Source organism: Megascapheus bottae, chromosome 8 (assembly GCF_031878675.1).
Source record: "Megascapheus bottae isolate mThoBot1 chromosome 8, mThoBot2.hap1, whole genome shotgun sequence".
NCBI lineage: Eukaryota > Metazoa > Chordata > Mammalia > Rodentia > Geomyidae > Megascapheus > Megascapheus bottae.
The window spans coordinates 6001562-6022472 of record NC_143516.1 but is presented as its reverse complement, the minus strand read 5'-3'; the positions used below and the strand labels follow the sequence as shown (position 1 = coordinate 6022472).

The following is a 20911-nucleotide window of genomic DNA, read 5'->3' as shown; positions in this document are numbered from 1 at the left end:
AGGAACCGATGACAAGTATCTTTTCGTGTGTGTGTGTGTGTGTGTCCTGGGGCTTGAACTGAGCACCTGAGCACTGTCCTTCAGCTTTTTCAAGGTGAACACTCTACCACTCGAGCCACAGAACCATTCTGGCTTTTTCTGTGTGGTACCGAGGGATTAAACCCAGGGCTTTGGGCATGCTAGGTGAGTACCACTAGGCCAGGCTCCTGGCTCAAAAGTATCTCTTAATTTAAACGAAAGTGAGATTTGGGGGGGGTCAGGATTTCACCATTTAACAATTTGCTTCCGGAGTGTATTTTCTGTTCTCATAGATTCCTGATGGCTCTCATCATAAAAGTGTAAACCTGCAGCCAGGGGCAGGTTAGGTGTTTCACTATAAAGTCATGTTCAAAATGCTGAGCTTCACTGAACACGCGGTAATGTGGGGCCATTCTGTTCTCACTGGGATGGGTGAGAAAGGCAGACAGTAGCAAGTGCTGGCAAGGCCGTGGAGCAGCTGGTCCTTGTCTCTGGCAGGAGAGTAGTTAAAACAGTCATTTGGGCAGACTGCTTGGTGACATCTGCTTGTGGGGATAACTTGGGACCCATGAGTTCCACTCCACACAAACCAATGGGAACAGGTACTTATCCTTAGCAATTCCAAAGAAATGACAGAAGCAGCTATTATCAGCATGACAGCGAAATAATTTATAGACAAGCATAATGAAATGCAACATGGAAAGGAGAATGAATGACAACTACACATAACAGTGTGCTCACAGAACACAAAAGCCATGCCTGGAAGAGTTTGTATCCTGTGATTCCATTTACATAAAGCATAAACACAGACACTAGAATGGGCGTTGTCATGGGAACAGTTACCTCCAGTGGGGAAGACAGATGGGGAGAAGAAGGGAAGGGTTCCTGGGATGCCGTTCATGTCCTGTTTTTTTTTTTTTTTTTTCTTGATGGGCCCTGGTGTGGGCACCTGAAGAGACTGACCAGGTCCAGATGTCATTGTTCATTTTATGCTTGTCTAACAGGAGACACAAACTGAGAAATTTTAAAAGAACAGACATCTATTTCTCATTGATCTGGAAACTGGGAAGTCCAAGGTCATGTAAGTGCCTTGACCTTGGAGCTTTCAGTGCAGGCCTTGCTGTAGTCTACTATAAAGGAAGGGGTCATGGAAGAAAGAGGGGGAAGGGCCGAGAAGAAGGGGGGAGAGGGAAGGGAGAGGGAGATGGGTGCCAAACTCATCCTGTCCTAAGAAGCCCACTGTGGTGGCATATCACCTCGTAGTCTAATCATTTCTGAAAGATCTCACCTCTTAACACTGCCAAGACAGAGGCAACTCCATGTTAATAAGGACCTAGAAGTCAAACCACAGCCCTGTGATTACGATCTGTATAACATTCTGTGTTCATGCTATATGTAAAAAAACAATGAGTCAGCCACGCTGAGAAGTGTCACCTGTGGTCAGGGGATGTCCTGGGCATCAGATCCACTTGAACAGTTATGGATGACACAGAGACCCACCAACAGCATGGCGGCTAATGTTTCCTGTGACACAGCTGCACGGGCGGGCGCAGGTGGTCATCAGATGAACTGTTTTCCTTCTTCGGCTCACAGTGTGAAGGCTGCTGGCTGGCAGGGCTTCTGGTGTGGTTTGGGGGTGGTTCTGCTGCCTGGTCCTCAGTGACGTAGGAGGAACCACAGATGCATGCAGTGGTCACAGGCGCTGCTTCTGCCGCCCAGGACAGGAAGGAAGAAGAAACAGGCCAGTGACACTGAGAAGAGAAACCAGCTTTCCTCAGCTGAGTGGATTCAGGCCTGGTGACGGTAGGATGGGGTCCTGGAGGTCAGTTGGAATGGGGCAGGTAGACATGATCATTTTTGTTGTTGTTGGGCATGGGGCGTGAACTTAGGGCCTGAGCACTGTCTCTGAACTTTTCTCTCAAGGTTAGTCCTCTACCACTTTGAGCCACAGCTTCACTTCCAGTTTTCTGCTGGCTAATCGGAGATAAGAGTCTCAAGGACTTTCCTGCCCTGGCTGGATCTCACTCTCCTGAGTAGCTAGGATTATAGGCGTGATAGCTATTTCAACTTTCCTTATATTGGGAACTTTGAAAAAGTAGGAAGTAAAAGTAATAATAAATTAGATAAAGGATGACTTGTCAGCTTACAGAATACATTTAAAATGTAAAACTTGCCCGATACCAGTGGCTCACCATTACAATTATAGCTAATAAAGAGACTGAGACCTGGAGTATAAAGGTTTGAAGCTTGACTGGACAGAAAGAGAGATTCCATGTCTAACCAGCAAAAAGCTGGGCTGGACTTGTGCCTGAAGTGGTAAGGCAGTAAGTAAGCCTGGCAAGCACGAGGCTTTGTTCTAAACCCTAATACCTACAAAGCCAAAATAAAACAAAACACCCAAACTAGTCGTAATTATTTAAAGGATGTAAAGGAGGTTACTTCAGAATTTATTTAAAAAAAACAAAACAAAACAGAAAACACTACCTAAAAGCCATATAGCTAGTTATTTAAAACAGACGACCTACAATCCTTCTGCCTTAGCCTCCCAGATGATGGGATTACAGGAATGCATCTCCAAGCTCTTTTGGCATGAATTTTTTAGTGGGAGGTAGACTATTTATTACTTGATGATTTTGTCATTGGTATGAATTAACTGCATGAACTCCAAATGTTTTGATTACTTGTAATCTCTCATTTGGAGGTGGAACATAAATAAAATTAGAGGGTAAAGAAATTAAGTTAACTAAATTAGCTAACTAAATTAAAATTCCTTTCATTAAACTTCTTTAGATACCAAACATTTTGGTAAGAGAGAAACGGAGGAAGGTACACATGAGGTACTTTAGGTACTAAAGATCTCTTACAAAATTATAATTGTTGTAGAAAAAATTATTCCATCAAAATAATGGGAGACTGTGACCTTTTTTGGAGGGGGAGGGTTATGGCGCTTGAACTGTGGGCCTGGGCACTGTCCCTGAGCTCTTCAGCTAAAGGCTACCTCCCTACCCCTGGACGCACAGTCCTACTTCCCATTTTCTAGTGATTAACTGGAGAGTCTCAGTGCCCAGGCTTTGAACTGAGATCCTCAGATCTCATTCTCCTGAGTACCTAGGATTATAGGCGTAAGCCACTGTGCCTGGCTCTGTAACCTTCTAATTTCTGTACCTAAAGAAAAAAACAGATAAACTGCTAGAATACATACATAATAAATAGTAGTTGTTGGACCAGTGTTGAGAATAATAACAGTTAAGGTGCCAGGAGTTTGGCCTAGTGGTAGAGTGCTTACCTACCATGCACAAAGACCTAGATTTGATTCCTCCATACCACATGCATAGAAAAAGCTGAAAGTGGTGCTGTGGCTCAAGTGGCAGAGCTCTAGCCTTGAGAAAGCCCAAGGACAGTGTTCAGGCCCTGAGTTCAAGCCCCAGGACTGGCAAAAAAGATAAAAATAAAAAATAACAGTTATGACTAGTTCCTGTTAATATCCATCGTCATTTTTGCCTCTATTAGAAGTCCAATTTAAAATTATTGGTTGTGAAACTTGAACTCCGGGCCTGAGTAGCGCTCTACTACTTGAGCCCTAGCACCGCTTGCAGTTTTTGAGTGGTTAATTGGAAACAGGAGTCTCACTTCCTGGGCTGGTGGAACTGCAATCTTCAGAGCTCAGCTTCTGAATAGCTAGGAGTACAGGAGCAACCCATTAGCTCCTGGTTATCTCTTTTGCTTGTTTTAAAATTTCTATTTAAACACTATCTTTAAGTAGTTGTACAAAGGTGTTACCACTCACCCTGCAATGCACGTTGACCTAGATCACACTGGTTCTATTTTACTTTTTACCCTGATCGTCAGATAGCATGTGAGGGGAGGGGAGGCGTGGTTGCTGCCAAATCTTCTCCCCAAACAACGAGGAACACAGACTTCCACTGAGTACAGGTGCTTCGTGCTCAGGCTTCCCAGTGCTCACACGTGTGTTTGCCTGTGCATATTACATGTGGACACTTTAAACGACCAGCACGACACCGGGCTGGGCCTTGGCACCTGAAGGATGCAAAGCTTGGATTTCATGGGCTTTCTAGAAAATCCACCTGCTTTTATTTCCTCTTTGTAAAGTGAATCTTTGCAGTCCATGAATAAACAGTCCCACTCCAGCCTCAGGTGGGAGGAGTGAGAGACTGGAGTGGGTCTCTGTCCTCTGTCTTTGGGGGGGGGTTATTTTCTGTGGGTGTCATATGCTTCCATCAAGAATCTACCCAGGCAAAACCAAAAAGATGAAATATGGGGGTAAAAGTCCAGTTTAGTTACTGGGTTTTTCCCCTGCGTATGAGTCAGAAAGCCTGTGGCTATTAAAATGGCGAAGTTTCTCAAGGAAATGGCTGTGGTAAGAGCCCCGTGGAGGGCGCCCCTAAAGCTGCGATGGGGCGTTCTTTGTTTCCTGTGAATGTGGGGTGTCAGGCCGCCCGCACGGAAAAGGGGGGGAGGATGGCTGTGCGCACACAGCACACAGGTGGCTGTATCTCAGAGAAGACGTTATGTATCTGCCAAAAGAGAATCTCTCCCTTTCTCACTCGCCTCCTCTTTCATCTTTCTGGTTACTTTTGCCAGATCTCAAAGTCAAGGCTTCCAGGAGGCTGAGGAGAAGGTAGTGTTGGTGTTATATCACTACAGGGAGTTATGCTGAGAAGGACACCATTAAAAACTGTGAAAACAGTTGCATGTTTACATAAACTAAGATGGCTTTGGCGAACCACCATTGAATTGGCCGTGTGTTGACAGACACGTGTTGACAGATTCATGACTGTTTCCATCTCCTGGCAGAGTTGCCTCCTCTTGGAAGCTTCTCCTGGTCTCACCGGTCCTTTCTGCCCTCCTCATAGTGTAAGTCTTAAACCGCGACCCTCAAAAAGCTGGAAGTAGAATTGTGGCTCCAGTGGTCGAGGGCAAAAGCTAAATGTCAGCTCCCAAGCCAGGAGTTCAAGCCAAGTACTGGCACCAAAACAAGTTTTTAAGATTTAAGGCATCCGTAAATTGTTATCTAGTGTTTACTTACAGAGGCCAGTCACTAACTCCCGTGAGTGTCTGAAGGTCTGTAGAAGTAAAGCTCTCGTCAATGGTTTGGCCGAATGGAGAAGTTAGGGTGTAAGTGCTTGAAGGTCAAGAGCAAGCACAGCTGGTGGATCTGGAAGACTCATACGTCAAGTGTTCTAAGCTTTGGCTTCGTGTTGACCAGAAAACACCTTGGTCAATATTTGAGATGCTTTCGGTGGATCATAATTTATCTTAGCAGTTTATGAAGGCTTTCTTTTGTTACTTTACGACACATACACAGCATTGCATTTTCTCAAATGGCAAAGGAAGCACTGGATAATTTCTGATTCTTCTTAGAACCTCAGGATCATCTGTCTTTCAGAGGATTCACTGTCTTACGACGTCGGTGACACCAGTTATGAGGGAATTGGCTACACTTGGTAGCTGAGAACATTTTGCTAAGCTTTTTTTTTTTTTTTAAATCACGGGTCCTTGCTCAAAATGTTGATTTTCCCCCCTCCAGTGTGGTTTTCAGCACCTGATCATGCTTTTCTTCATTATTATGCACAGGCTCTGTTGAGGGATGGGGTTAGTGTGATCATATGGATTGTCCACTTCGGTGGACCCTCCTGCCACCAGATGTCAAAGCAAGCTCCACTTTGTAATTACAGCCATCTGGAAGAGAAGAAGAGGGAGATTTATGACAAACACAAGATAAAGCTCCACTTTGGATTAGAAGTAAATGCTTCCTTTTGGTATCACCCAATTGACGGTCACTGCCATGCCCTGTCAGGATGCCTAGCTTTTCTCATTCAATCAGGCAGGAGAAAAGGTAGTTCAAAAGAAACTGCCTAAAAATCTACTTCTAGGCATTCTTTTTCACTCAGTATTATTTTATTTCTGATTAAATAGGATATTAAATAAGAAGGCCTAGCCTGTTCCTCTTAGCACGTAAGTTTCACAGTGACACTATGGAAACCTTTGGATCACTTCTAGATCTTATTTTATATATCAGTGCTCACACAGAAGTGTGTGTGTGTGTGTGTGTGTGTGTGTGTGTGTGTGTGTGTGTGGTGTGTGCTTGTCAGTACTGGGGTTTGAACTCAGGGTCTCTCCCTCTTATTTATCTTCTTGCTCGAGGTTGGCTAACTGGAGACAATACTGCCATCTTTTGGATTGTACCTGTCATCCTATCTACTCTGGAGGCTGAAATTTGAGGACCATGGGTTAGAGCCCCAAGCAGTAGGAGGTTGAAGAAAGAGTTCCTGGACAGCCTGGGTGACATCCTCAGGCCATGCTGTGGAGCCCGCCATCTTAACGCATTCGTGAATCCATTTTATGCTCTTTTTGACTTTACTTTGAAACCAATACAATAGTGATTCCTGGTGCCCATTTTTCTTATTCCTTCCTACCTTAAGGGTGCCCTGTATTTCTTTCTGCTTGTCAAGTATATACATATTGATTGTTCATTGTGGTTGTTTCTCCTTGGCTACTAGGGAGGTCAGAATTTATTTAATGCTCAAGCATGGTGACTGTTTTCCTCCAACTTCCTGGTAGAACCATCTGCCCCTTTTTCTTTCTCATAGTGGAGTCTCTCTGACTTCCATTTCCTATGTGTTTTTACAGAAAGTCATGTCATATTTGTGTTAAGAGTAGGTTAGAGTATAAAAGACCAATTGATCAAGTTATGGGCTGTAACCTAAGCGTGCGGAACAAGCCCTGGCACTTGAAAAGTGCTCAGTAAATATTTACCAAATGACTGGATGGATCTGGGAAACAAATTCATGTCTCTTGTCTTTAAGTAGCCGTAAGTAGGCGTGAATGGCCACAAGGGGGAGCCTGAGCTCCCAATTCTGTATGGAAAGGGCACTTCCTAGGCCCTTAGGCATGGAGTGGGGAAGCCTTGAGAGGTGTTGTGTATTGACAGTTAGATCCTGTATTTCTGAAATGCAGAAAACCTAGATGTCTGATGAGGAAGCTCTGAAGGGTTCCTGGGCTCCTCCTGTTGAAGCACTCTGCTGATATTACCAGCCCAGGATCACACTCACTGTAAGCACTCTGCTGATATTACCAGCCCAGGATCACACTCACTGTAAGCACTCTGCTGATAGTACCAGCCCAGGATCACACTCACTGTAAGCACTCTGCTGATATTACCAGCCCAGGATCACACTCACTGTATCCAGCTTCATGAAGAGCTGGGGACCAGAGAATTACAACAGCCACAGGAAGAGACAGCCCCTGGCTCCCACCCAGAGTTTGGAGTACTTCACTTAAAGTACCTGAGAGCCTTTAAATGGCCAACAGCTTTTGACCCAGAAGTATATTTAGAAGAGTAGAAATAAGAGAACGAGAACGGAGGGTCAAGTTTAAAAGGCAATGAAAAGATGAATTGTTTTACCAGAACCTCAGAGCCTCAGGAAACGAAAAACTTCGAGTCTCCATGCTCAGCTGGACACTGGAATGAATCAGTGGAGCCCTGGGCTTTGCCCCTGATGGCACCGAGGGGAGCTGGCCCTCTGGTCAGAGCTCAGCCAGGAACGATGAGTTCCTTGCTGCCTGTGCAGGAAGTCTTTGGAGAGTAGGTACAGCAGTGCATCTTACTGTAGACCAGAGGTCAAGTCATCCCTTTTCAGAACCCTGGGCTTCCCTCCCTGTTCACAGAACATCTGTGATTGGGGTGAACAATATATTTCAACTTCATCTTATGATAAAGAAACTAATAAATATGGAATCATTCAAGCCACCAGTCCTTAGAAGGCAGGCCATGAATTTAGGTGGGGAAATAGTACATTATTATTTTCTTTAGCTTTTAACTATAATTTGGCATTTTCTTAAATTATGGCAAAAACCATAATAGAATGAGCAGGATTTATAATTTTGTCCCTAATAGCACAGATATTTTCATACCACCTTATGTGTTGGATTTATCTCAAAATACTGTTCACATGAATAGCATTTTGAAACTGATAGCATTTTTAGATCACTTCTAGGTTCTTATTTCATACATCAATGATCACATAGAATTGTGTGTGTGTGTGTGTGCATGCATGCCAGTACTGGGATTTGAACTCAGGCCCTCTCTCATTTATCTTTTTGCATAAGGCTGGATCGTTGGAGGTAATACTGTAATCTTTTGGTTTGTGCATGTCATCCTAGCCATTCTGGAGACTGAAATTCGAGGATCATGGTTTGAAGCTAGCTCAGGTAGGAAAGGTCTGTGAAACTTTCATGTCCAAGTAACCACTAAAAAGCCAGGAGTGGAGCTGTGTCCTAAGTGGTAGGATGCTAATCCTAAAAAACTCAGAGACAGGGCCTGGAGTTTAGTCTAGTGGTGGAGTGCTTGCCTAGCATGCATGAGGACCCAGGTTCAATTCCTTGGTACCACATACATAGAAAAAAGCCAGAAGTGGTGCTGAGGCTCAAGTGGTAGAGCTCTAGCCTTGAGAAAGTCCAAGGACAGTCCTCAGGCCCTGAGTTCATGGCCCAGGACTGGCAAACAAATAAACAAACAAACTTAGAGACAGTACCCAGGCCCTGAGTTCAAGACCCAGTACTGGCACAAAATAAACAATAAAAATGAAAATTCAGGTTTGGATTTTTTAGGAAGATTTAAATATACCAAGCTTTACTTTATGAAATTTGAAAACTTATATCATTATCACCACCGATAAGGAAACAATTTAAATATGTAGACTGTTTGTTAAACATGATATTTGAAATATGATGTAAAAATCAATGTTAATAAAATCTTAAAAAAATATGTAGACCAGTTTGTCTATTTTAATCTCTGTAAAATTGTGAAGATCTCAAGCTGGGAAAACTGATGCTATTTAATTTTTCTCCTACAGGTATTAAACAAATTGGGCTCTTAATCACTTTGTGCTGACCTGGAGACATTTTCAAGCAATTGATACATTTCTTTCTGCTACTTATAAAATTCTTCAACTCTTCAACGTGGTGGTTACTTCCACTTCACAGAAATTATCTGCTAGCAGCCATGCATAATTTATAACAATCTCTGGCAAAATCTCAGAAGAAGATAAGCTCTTGTCTTAGGCAGATGTCAGAGGCTGTGGAGGAGCTTGGTGAAAATGCTCTGTTGATGACAGTGACTCCCACAGAGGGACAGCCAGCAGGAGCCTTCTACAGAGGAGTATGACACAGTCAGAAAGGAAAAAAGAACCACAAAGAAATACACAGGCACCAGTGGCTGGGAAGAAATGGCCCACCAGGTAGATCTGGAGTCCCTTAAAGAGTTAGAACGCGAGGTCATTCTCCAAGTCCTGTACCGAGACCGGGCTGTTCAGAGCATAGAGGAAGAACGGACACGGTAAGCTGACCTCAGTGGGGCGTGCTGTCCTCAGCGGGGTGGGGGGGCTGTTCCTAAGGGGGCACGCTGTCCCCAGCAGGACAAGCTGTCCCCAGTGAGGTGATCTATAGGGGCAGAGCTACAGGACTTGGCTTTTTCTCTAGAAACTGTTGCAGCTTGGCTTCTTCACCGCTTACTGGCTGGCAGTGCTCACTGAGAAGTGTCCACAGGGTTGGGGGTGGGGAATATTTCTACCAGTGAACTAAACTCAGAAGACAGGAAGAAGGGACCCTGTCCTTGTGTTTTGATGTAATTGGCAACTTTTGTGTGTTCATCTATTTGCTTGCTTAGGGAGGGAAGGGAAAGGAAACCTTAACACTTCGGGTACTCCCCCACCCCCACACCAAGGGAAATCCCCGAGGCCCTGAGTTCTCCCCAACCCTGCCTTAGGGGGATCTCAGGGCACAGAGAAGTTGGCTTAAACACAGCAAATCTGATGGATTCCATTACTGTCTTCCTTCTTTACTCATTTTTTTTTCCGTCTTCATTGACATTAAGGAAAAACATAAAATGTGAACCTGCTCAGCCTGTTTCCTGACTGCTCTGTCAATAGGGCTCTTGAAGGCCATGCTAGACTTAACCGGTGGTTGGCTGGCAAGACCCTTATTTTTCTTTTTGATTCGTGCTGGGTCTGGGGCTTGAACTCACACTTTGCTTTCATTGTTAAATTTATTTATTTTAAAAGATTATCTTTAGTTGCACAAAGAGGTTGCCATTCAAGTAAAGTGATTTATAAAGTAACAAGTACAACGCATCGTAACTGCTGCCTAGTTGCATGGGTTATTTTTTTTTTAACATAAAATTATCTCACTCCATTTTATTTAAGATTTTTTTTATCCCGTTAGTAAAAGAAAGATGCGTTTCTCATCATGCATAAGTACAAGTTCAGTTACAAAAATGGACAGCACATTCAAAGAGAAAAGAGGCTTGGCATTGCATGGGGTGATGCGAACACTGTGACAGCATTTGGGGCATCCTGCTCTTTCTCTTTTGCTCAAGGCTAGCTCTCTACCACTCCAGCCACAGCTCTATTCCAGCATTTTTGGTGGTTTATGGGAGATGAGAGTTTCATGGACTTTTCTCCCAAGCTGGATTTGAATTTTGATCTTCAGATTTCAATCTCCTGAATAGCTAGTATTACAGATGTGAGCCAGCAGTATCTGCTAAGACCCATCTTTAAATACCAGTGCTTCTGGAAAAGGATGAGCTTTAACAAGTCACTGGACAGAGACTGTAGCTCAGTGGTGCAGTGAGTGAAAGGCCCTGGATTCAGTCCACACCCAGCACCAAACAAACCCCATGGAATGTATTTTTGGTTTCGATTTTAGTAAATACAACTCTTTCAGAATCTGCCAACAAAAATAATACTCGTATAAAATGCAAACTGGGGCAACCCAAGGCTTGAGCAATGCTAGAGAACATTACCTTGTCATTTACAAGATACAATATTCTTTAAAAAAAAAAAAACTTTCCTTGGTATTCCAAAATACTCTAAGTGTGTTTGCGTCTTTTCTTCCCTTGGAAACTATAATACAGACTGCGGATGGGAGCCTCGCCGCAGTAGCAGGGGGATGTGTGCTTGTCTGTCTTCTGAGCAGTCTGTCCGTCCCTCCTCTGCCCTCACTGCTCCTGGCCACCCTGTGGAAGAGCCTAGAGCAGAAGTCCTGCCTTCCCGGGCGGCCTCGAGCCACCCTTGGGGGGGCGGGAAGGCCTTCAGTCCCTTCCATCACCCCGGAACCCCGGAGAGGGGGGCTGAGAGCGAACCCAGATCGCAGGCCGCGTGGGAGCCCAGCGCCAGCCCTGCCCGTGCCCGAGGCGCCTGCCAGGCCCTGCGAGGCCCTGTGGTCCCGCGTTCCATCCAGCGGCAGCTCATGTGGTGCCACGGGAATTCCGCAGGAAACTGAAGACGCAGCTGCAGCACCTCCGGTGGAAAGGGGCTTCGAGCTCGAGCCGGGAGGACGAGGGGAAGCGCTGCGCGCGGTGCCAGCGGGCGCTGGGGCTCCTGCGCGCCCGCGGGGCGGTGTGCCAGGGCTGCAGCCACCGCGTGTGCGCCGCGTGCCGCGTCTTCCCGCGGAGGGCCCGGGCCTGGCGGTGCACCGTGTGCGTCGAGGACAGGTGAGCGGCCCGGGGCCAGGAGGCCGGGGGGGGGGGAGGTCGAGGGCCTGTCATTATCACAGACACCCCAGAGGTGACAGGAGGTGATCACCAGTGTCTGGTGGCCAGATATCCCTGGATTGCCTGGCAAGGCCTCCTTGCCGTGGCAGAGTCATTGCTGCGCAACATACCGGGCTGTCTACCCTCCTTGTGGAAGGCTCTGGGGTGGGGTGGGGGGGTCTCCTTCCTGAGCCTAGGGTGGTCACAGGGGCCAGGGGCTGGGAGGGAGGGAGGCAGACAAAACAGACAGGCAGACAGAGACTAGAGAGAAGAGAAAGAGAGGAGAGAACCAACCTCACTGCAAAAGCTAGGATGCTAAGTTTTTAATCCTGTTTATATTTAATTCAAGTAAAGAAGTCAGTGCTTTCCGGCAAAAAGCAGTTTCTAGGTATCTGTTAGAAAACTCTGTGTGTGTGTGTGTGTGTGTGTGTGTGTGTGTGTGTAAATCTATGGCTTGAACTCAGGATCTGGGCACATCCTTGAGCATCTTTTGCTCCAGTCCAGTGCTCTACCATGTAAGCCACAGCTCCACTTCAACCTGGGGGTGGGTGGTTGATTGGAGAGCAGAGTCTCATGCACCCTTGCCCCGCTGCCTTTGAACACTGATTGTAGATCTCAGCCTCCTGAATAGCTAGAAGTACCCATGTGAGCCACCAGTGCCCAACTCTGTTAGAAAACCTTTGACAAAGCCAACTGTCCTCAAATCTGATCAAGTGCCCAAGGTAGAGTGATCTTTTTCCCTCTTGGGAGATGCTTTATTTTAAAATATCTATTTTTATATAAAACACATTTAGCTACTCAGGAAGCTGAGATCTGAGGATCAAGGTTCAAAGCCAGCCCAGGCACAAAAGGACCTGAGACTCTTATCCCCTGTTACCCTCTAGAAAACGGGAACTGGGGCTTGGCTCAAGGGGAGGGTGGTAGCCTTGAGATGAAGAGCTCAGGGACAGCACCCAGGCCGAGTTCAAGCCCCATGACCCATAAACAAAACAAAACAAAACAAAACTCCAACAACAGAAACAACACGTTTAGGACTGGGAATGTGGCCTAGTGGTAGAGTACTTGCCTAGCATGCACAGAGCCCTGGGTTTGATTCCTTGGTACCACATACCCCCCAAAAACCAGAAGTGGTGCTGTGGCTCAAGTGATAGAGGACTAGCCTTGAGAAAGCCCAAGGACGGTGCTCAGGCCCTGAGTTCAAGCCCCAGGACTGGCCAAAAAACAAACACTTTTTAAGCTTCCTGGTGTGTAATGGCTAATGATGCACTTAGCTCTGGAATGTGGGTTCATTTGGACCTCTTAACAATGCCTTCGTTTTCTTCGACCTTAATTTACCTTCTTCAGTAAAAGCACAGGGGTTGGTGGTGGCCAGGGAGGTGAGAGGCTAAATACAGCTGGCCTATGCTGGCTACTCCGTGCAGAAATGATGCCTTCCACACACCACACTGACGTTTCCTTTAACGTTTTGGTGGTGACATTGTTAAACTCATTTTAACATAGAATTGATGTTTTCCAAGTACAGAGCTTGAAACTAACCACAGAACACATTGGACTTGAACTAGCACTGTTTAGAGCACGAATGGCCTGGTGGTGGATTTCCATTGGTCGGGGGAGAGGTGTAGAAAGAGGAGAACATCCCGGGAGCGTATCCAGGAGGAAGAACACAAGGCAAGAGTGGCTTGGGAATAGAGACTAAGACCTGAAAGCCACTTCTCAATGTCGCTGGAGAGGTGTCAGAGCTCAGGGGAAGGATGGAAGAGGTGCCGGCCAGGCTTGGTGCTGGCTTCTCTCCTCCAAAAGCTGGAGGTACTTTATTGGAGACCGTGACATTAATTCACTTAGCTTCCTGTCCCTTTGGGGGGCTTACTGCAGTTTAGTTGTCCTGCCAGAAAAGTAGTTCTCTTGGCTCTCTTTGTCCCTCCATTTCTGTAACAGCTCCTCGTTGCTGAATCAGACCCTTGTTTCTCTGGCTTTCTGGAGCCCATGACCTTCAGAACATTCTTAGCGTGAGCACAAAAAACAAAGCAGGATCTGCTCTGTCCATATAGTGTTCATGCAGGCCAGGACTCTTCAGAAAGCTGATAAGGATTCCAAACCATTTCTAGAAAGATCCGAAGGCTTTCTTCCCCATCCCATCCACTGGCTAGATCTGAAATCGAATGAGAATTCATGCCTTAAAGGCATTGAGTTATTCCTCCATTGGTTTTCTTCTCCTAATAGTTAACTGTGAACTAAAAATCAAAACAGGAGAATGTGGCTGAGGCCATCTCCAAGGAAGCTAAATGTGTTGCAATCTCTTCCCCGAGGGCACTGTGCCCGGACATTGTAACTTGACCTTCTCAGTACACAAAGTATCATTTTTAAAGTCCCAGCTTCCTTATTTTGAAATAAGGATGTTTTTCAAAATGCTTAAGAATATTGCAATGGCCACTGTGAGTGAATTAACACAGGAAGATGTGTGGGGAAAGAGAGTTTATGTTTGTTTATTTATTTCTTTATTTTGTGGGTCATGTGGCTTGAACTTGGCCTGAACTGCTGTCCCTGAGCTCTTCAGCGCAAGGCTACCACCCTACCAAGGAGCCACAACCCCACTTCCCATTTTCTAGTAGTTAATTGGAGATAAGAGTCTCAGGTTCTTTAGTGCCCTGGCTGGCTTTGAACCTTGATCCTCATCTCTAGCCTCCTGAGTAGCTAGGATGACAGGCGTGAGCCACCGCCCTCAGCTAAGAAAATTATTTTTGAACCAATCCTTCAGCCTCTTGAGTTTGCCTAACATTTTCTTCAGTTACGTTCCATTATTCTTGAGTTTCCCTTGTCCTGGCTGTTTAGGGAATTATTCACGCATAGGCTGGCCTTGTCTTCCAATTGTACCGCCTTCTCCTTGGATGTCTCATGCCTTTTTTCTTTTCATGTTCTGGGAGAGTTGTCTCACCTGACTCGTTCTCCCTTGGAACCTTCCAGACCATTTTCCCTGTCGCTGCTTCTGTAAGGATGTTTTCTTAAATCTTTCCACCTCTGGTGCTTTTTCACAGGAGCAGGTCTGACGTCATTGAATGTGGGCTGCTTCCTGGGTGTTCCTTCTGGTTGCCGTAGGGATGCTGGCTGGTGTGACTGCTCCTGGCGTCTTGCCCACTCTGTTTATCCTGCTGATGGTCTGTTACCAGGTGCTCTTGGCCTGTCTCCGAAGCCTCCAGGATAGGGTTGTGTTTCTTGCCCTGTGCCCTTTTCATGGCCTCTGCTTAGATCTATACGGGCTGGAAGGTTGACACATGGGGCCCTGTCCATTTTTTTGCGTCAAGGCCTTAAACAAGGCAGCATTGAAATGTCTTTTTTTTTTTTTTTTTGTGGCTCATGGCTTGAACTCAGGGCCTGGGTGCTGTCCCTGAGCTCTTCAGCTCAAGGCTACCACCTTACCCCTGGAGCCACAGCATCACTTCCAGTTTTCTGCTGGTTAATTGGAGATGAGTCTCGGACTTGACTTTCGTGCCTAGGCTGGCTTTGAAACTTGATCCTCAGATCTCAGCCTCTTGAGAAGCTAGGATTACAGGTGTGAGCCACGGCGCCCCCGGCTTTGAAATGTCTTGTTATTTCATAGTCTGGTTTGTTGTTACAAAGGGAGAGTCTTGGCCTCTTATCTTGTGACCACCAGACTGCAGATAGCCTATGGGCCTTAGTGTTCTGTCCAGTATAAGGTTTTATCATTTGACTGCTTAGTGTGGGCGGTGAGCTCACGAGGGTACTCCCCTCTCTGCACCCAGGCTCCTCTGCGCATTGCAGTTCTGCCTGGTACCCCCAGGGACCCCACCCTACATGCTTGGTGTGGAGTGGCATGCATTGCATTCCATTTGGGCTCTGCGCATGATGGACCCTCTTCACCTTGTCCCTCTTGGGTGCTTTTGGCCATGGTGCCATTAGCCCGTGGCACTTGGGATTGTGCTGGCACAGTGTGACATGGGGGATGCCCACTTTCTTCTGAGGTTAAGGGTGTGATGGGGGGGGGACAGTTAACATTTTACAAGAAGTGTTCATCTTCATCTTGATTCTCTCGTATCCCCCCAGCATCTAATCTCAATGATTGCCTTTTTTTCCTGTAAGAACCCTGAAACCAGATCAGCTGATCTCGTGACAAACCCCACAACTGGAAGCGGCTCTCTCAGCTAGCTAGCTTCGCTGCAGGATCCTCTGAAGTATGAAGTTTTTAGCTGTACTGTACACAGAACTTGCTTATTTCATGCTGGGACTGGGGCGTGAAGTCACAGCCTCAGCCCTCACTGGGTTTTTCATTCAAGGCCAGTGACCTATCACTTGAGCCTGGCTTCCATTCCTGGCTCCTTGCAGGAGTCTGAGGAGCTTTCCTCCAGGGCTGGCTGTGAATCTTGATCCCATATTCCTGACGTAAGGTCCTCCTGTGAGCTATCTCAGGCCAGCCTGCTCTTTTGGCTTGTGGTAAATATCCTGGCAAACACAAATTAAAATTAACTCGAGGCTGGTTTCTTGAGGGAAATCTGCGGATTTCGCTGGAGCTTTTCCTCATGTACTTGGTTAGCATTGGTCATTCTGCGACATTGTTTCCCATTTTGTAATTATTCAGAAATATTAAGACTTGCTAGGGTGGTCAAAGCATAGGCTTACTTCACAAGTATGTGCTATGTGTGGGGTGAAAAATGGAATCATGGGAGAGTCTGGAACTTGGGGAAATCTATACAGAAAGGTTTGGGTTCTGTGTGAGACTAATGTTTTGTGATATAGCCTCCATATTTCTTGGAGTCAAATATGATGCGATTTCTATTTCCTCTGTCTGAGGCTTCCTTTCTGCTTGCTTTTCAGAAATGTGAAAATAAAAACTGGAGAATGGTTCTTTGAGGAACGAGCCAAGAAATTTCCAACTGAAGGTAAATGCCCATAAAAGCTTTACTCAAGTAATATTAACAGTGCTCAGGGCCTGAGCACTGTTCTTCGACTTTCTCAAGGCTAGAGCTCTACCACTTGAGCCACAGCACCACTTTCAGCTTTTTTCTATGTATGTGCTACCGAGGAATCAAACCCAGGTCTTCATTCATGCTAGGCAAACACTCTACCACTAGGCCAAACTCCTGCCCCCGTAAGACTTTATTTGTAAAACACTTTGCAGGCTTAGGATGGGCAAATGACATTTCGACAACATGTTTAGTTATAGATTTAATTGGCTTTTACGGACTCAGGAATTGAGGATAACTTCCTTTGTACAAAATCAAATGACATCCTGCTTCCCTGAGAAGAAGGGCTGGAGGCCCTCTAACCACAGCCTGAGCTGAGAGAAGCATCCTTAACCATAGGCTATTCCGATTTCTGCCCCTGCCCTGCTGTGCCTATGACCGCCTTATAAGTGTGCTCCCAGCTGGGAGGTTTCCATACTTTTGCTGTTTGGCTTTGTTTCTTTCTTAAAAAAAAAAAAAAGAAAAAAAATTTTTTGCAGCCTTTTTTTCTCATGTAACTTTTCCCCCAAATAAAGGCTCTATACATCACAGATGTAAGTGGCTTGAGCTGGGAGGGAACCCTGCCAGCCCCAGCTGGGGTTGAAGAGGTACTTACACTGCCTTGGAAAAAAGCCCTGGTTCCCCTCGCGGGCTTGTGAATTCATTCAAAGCAGGATAGAAGCCTGACAGCCTCGGCTCCATCTTGCATGTCTTTGCCCCGAGTTGTTCTGTCTGGTGTCACTTTGTCCTCTAGGAAGGAAGAAAAGGACTGATTCTCTTTTTAAAATGTTATTTACCTTTTTAAAGCTGGACAGTGTAAAGGTGAGATACAGAGGGGTAAAGTTACATAAATCAGGTAGAGTGCACTCCGGGTTTTCCTAGTTTCTTTTTGAGACAAGGGTTTGCTTTAGACTAGTAGCCCAGGCTGGCCGTGCACAGCGGGTCTCTCTGTCTCTGTCTCTCTGTCTCTGTCTCTGTCTGTCTGTCTGTCTGTCTGTCTCTCTCTCTCTCTCTCTCTCGTTAATGATGGATTCTTCCCTCTCCTTCCATTTCTAGTTCAAATAAGACTATAGAAAGTACCCCTCTCTCCAGCGCCCTCTCTCCAGCGCCCCCCCTCTCCAGCGCCCCCTCTCCAGCGCCCCCTCTCCAGCGCCTCCTCTCCAGCGCCCCCTCTCCAGCTTCTCTTCTCCAGCGCCTCCTCTCCAGCGCCCCCTCTCCAGCGCCCCTCTCTCCAGCGCCCCCTCTCCAGCGACTCCTGGACCAGCGCCCCCCTCTCCAGCGCCTACTCTCCAGATCCCCACTCTGCATCACCCCCCTCTCTAGCGCCCCCCCCAGCGCTCCCTCTGCAGTGCCCCCTCTCCAGCGCCCCCCTCTCCAGCCCCCCCTCCAGCCCCCCTCTCCAGCGCCCCCTTTCCTGCGCCCCTCTCCAGCGCCCCCCTCTCCAGCCACCCTCTCCAGCGCCCCTCTCTCCAGCGCCCCCCTCTCCAGCGCCCCCCTCTCCAGTGCCTCCTCTCCAGCGCTTCCCTCTCCAGCGCCCACCTCTCCAGCGCCCCCTCTCCAGCGCCCACCTCTCCAGCGCCCCCTCTCGAGCACCCCCTCTCCAGCGCCTCCTCTCCAGCGCCCCCCTCTCCAGCGCCCCCCTCTCCTGCGACCCCCTCTCCAGCGCCCCCCTCTGCAGCGCCCCCTCTCCAGCGCTCCCCTCTCCAGCGCCCCTCTCTCCAGTGCCTCCTCTCCAGCGCTCCCCTCTCCAGCGCTCCCCTCTCCAGCGCTCCCCTCTGCAGCGCCCCCTCTCCAGCGCTCCCCTCTCCAGTGCCTCCTCTCCAGCGCTCCCCTCTGCAGTGCCCCCTCTCCAGCGCTCCCCTCTCTCCAGTGCCTCCTCTCCAGCGCTCCCCTCTGCAGCGCTCCCCTCTCCGCGCTCCCCTCTCTCCAGTGCCTCCTCTCCAGCGCTCCCCTCTCCAGCGCTCCCCTCTCTCCAGTGCCTCCTCTCCAGCGCTCCCCTCTCCAGCGCTCCCCTCTCTCCAGTGCCTCCTCTCCAGCGCTCCCCTCTGCAGCGCTCCCCTCTCCGCGCTCCCCTCTCTCCAGTGCCTCCTCTCCAGCGCTCCCCTCTCCAGCGCCCCCTCTCGAGCACCCCCTCTCCAGCGCCTCCTCTCCAGCGCTCCCCTCCCCAGCGTCCCCCTCTCCAGCGTCCCCTCTCCAGCGCCCTCCTCCCCAGCGTCCCCCTCCCCAGCGCCCCCCTCCCCAGCGCCCCCCTCTCCAGCGCCCCCTCTCCAGCGTCCCCTCTCCAGCGTCCCCCTCCCCAGCGCCCCCTCTCCAGCGCCCCCCTCTCCAGCGCCCCACTCTCCAGCGCCCCACTCTCCAGCGCCCCCCTCCCCAGCGTCCCCCTCTCCAGCGACCCCCTCTCCAGCGTCCCCCTCCCCAGCGCCCCCCTCCCCAGCGCCCCCCTCTCCAGCGCCCCCTCTCCAGCGTCCCCCTCCCCAGCGCCCCCTCTCCAGCGCCCCACTCTCCAGCGCCCCCCTCCCCAGCGTCCCCCTCCCCAGCGCCCCCTCTCCAGCGTCCCCCTCCCCAGCGCCCCCCTCCCCAGCGCCCCCCTCCCCAGCGCCCCCTCCCCAGCGCCCCCTCCCCAGCGCCCCCCTCTCCAGCGCCCCCTCTCCAGCGTCCCCCTCCCCAGCGCCCCCTCTCCAGCGCCCCCTCTCCAGCGGCCCCCTCCCCAGCGCCCCCTCTCCAGCGCCCTTACGCGCTCTCCAGGGCCGTGGGGCTCCCGCGCCCCCGTGGCTCCTTCATTCCCGTCTCTAGAGGAGTGCCGGGTCAGGAGGGCACTCGGGGAGCTCTGTGAAGTAAGGACAGGAAATCGGGTTAGCGAGAAAGACTGCGTCCTCCTCCTCCCCACGGCCATCCTCCCCACCGCGTCTTCCCCACGGCGTCCTCCCCACGGCGTCCTCCCCACAGCGTCCTCCCCACCGCGTCCTCCCCATGGCGTCCTCTCCACCGAGTCCTCCCCACCGCGTCTTCCCCACCGCGTCCTCCCCACGGCCCTCGTTCCTACTCAGTCAGCCCGGACTCCCCTCCCTCGGCCCTCCACCCCCCACCCCCAGACCGCCGTGTCTCTGTGTCTCTCTGGCAAGGAGCTCACAGAAGCAGTGCTCGCCCTGCCCCCACACGGGGTGCTTGCGAAGCGGCAGCCCCCAATACCAACTCCACTAAGGGGCAGCTAGTGAACCCCCATTCCTTTCCCCTCCCCCCTCTTTCTCTTCCTTCTTTTTGCCCGTCCTGGGCTTGAGCTCAGGGCCTGAGCACTGTCCTTGGACTTTGTCAAGGCTAGAGCTCTACCACTTGAGCCTCAGCACCACTTCTGGCTTTTTTCTATGTATGTGGTACCAAGGAATTGAACCTGGGTCAATGGAGGAGTGAAGCCCTGGCCTTGGGTGGTGTGGAGGAGTGGAGCCCTGGCCTTGGGTGGTGCGGAGGAGTGGAGCCCTGGCCTTGGGTGGTGCGGAGGAGTGGAGCCCTGGCCTTGGGTGGTGCGGAGGAGTGGAGCCCTGGCCTTGGGTGGTGCGGAGGAGTGGAGCCCTGGCCTTGGGTGATGCGGAGGAGTGGAGCCCTGGCCTTGGGTAGTGCGGAGGAGTGGAGCCCTGGTCTTGGGTGGTGTGGAGGAGTGGAGCCCTGGTCTTGGGTGATGCGGAGGAGTGGAGCCCTGGCCTTGGGTGGTGTGGAGGAGTGGAGCCCTGGCCTTGGGTGGTGTGGAGGAGTGGAGCCCTGGTCTTGGGTGGTGAATGGAGCCCTGGTCTTGGGTGGTGAATGGAGCCCTGGCCTTGGGTGGTGCGGAGGAGTGGAGCCCTGGCCTTGGGTGATGTGGAGGAGTGGAGCCATGGTCTTGGGTGGTGTGGAGGAGAGGAGCCCTGGTCTTGGGTGGTGTGGAGGAGTGGAGCCCTGGCCTTGGGTGGTGTGGAGGAGTCGAGCCCTGGTCTTGGGTGGTGCGGAGGAGTGGAGCCCTGGCCTTGGGTGGTGTGGAGGAGTGGAGCCCTGGCCTTGGGTGGTGCGGAGGAGTGGAGCCCTGGCCTTGGGTGGTGTGGAGGAGTGGAGCCCTGGCCTTGGGTGGTGTGGAGGAGTGGAGCCCTGGTCTTGGGTGGTGAATGGAGCCCTGGTCTTGGGTGGTGAATGGAGCCCTGGCCTTGGGTGGTGCGGAGGAGTGGAGCCCTGGCCTTGGGTGATGTGGAGGAGTGGAGCCATGGTCTTGGGTGGTGTGGAGGAGAGGAGCCCTGGTCTTGGGTGGTGTGGAGGAGTGGAGCCCTGGCCTTGGGTGGTGTGGAGGAGTCGAGCCCTGGTCTTGGGTGGTGCGGAGGAGTGGAGCCCTGGCCTTGGGTGGTGTGGAGGAGTGGAGCCCTGGCCT

At 49.7% G+C, this 20911-nt stretch overlaps 1 protein-coding gene across 1 annotated transcript in view; it reads left to right on the top strand.

Moving 5' to 3' along the window:
- The first annotated feature begins 1668 nt into the window (after nucleotides 1-1668).
- The window catches only part of Sytl3 (synaptotagmin like 3), a 48147-nt gene continuing 28904 nt past the window's right edge, over nucleotides 1669-20911 (top strand). Inside the window, exons 1-4 of the mRNA XM_090337890.1 lie at nucleotides 1669-1821; nucleotides 8895-9376; nucleotides 11312-11530; nucleotides 16397-16461. Of these exons, the coding sequence (XP_090194016.1) occupies nucleotides 9267-9376; nucleotides 11312-11530; nucleotides 16397-16461 (394 nt within the window). The 5' untranslated portion in view covers nucleotides 1669-1821; nucleotides 8895-9266. The remainder of the gene's footprint in view (nucleotides 1822-8894; nucleotides 9377-11311; nucleotides 11531-16396; nucleotides 16462-20911) is intronic.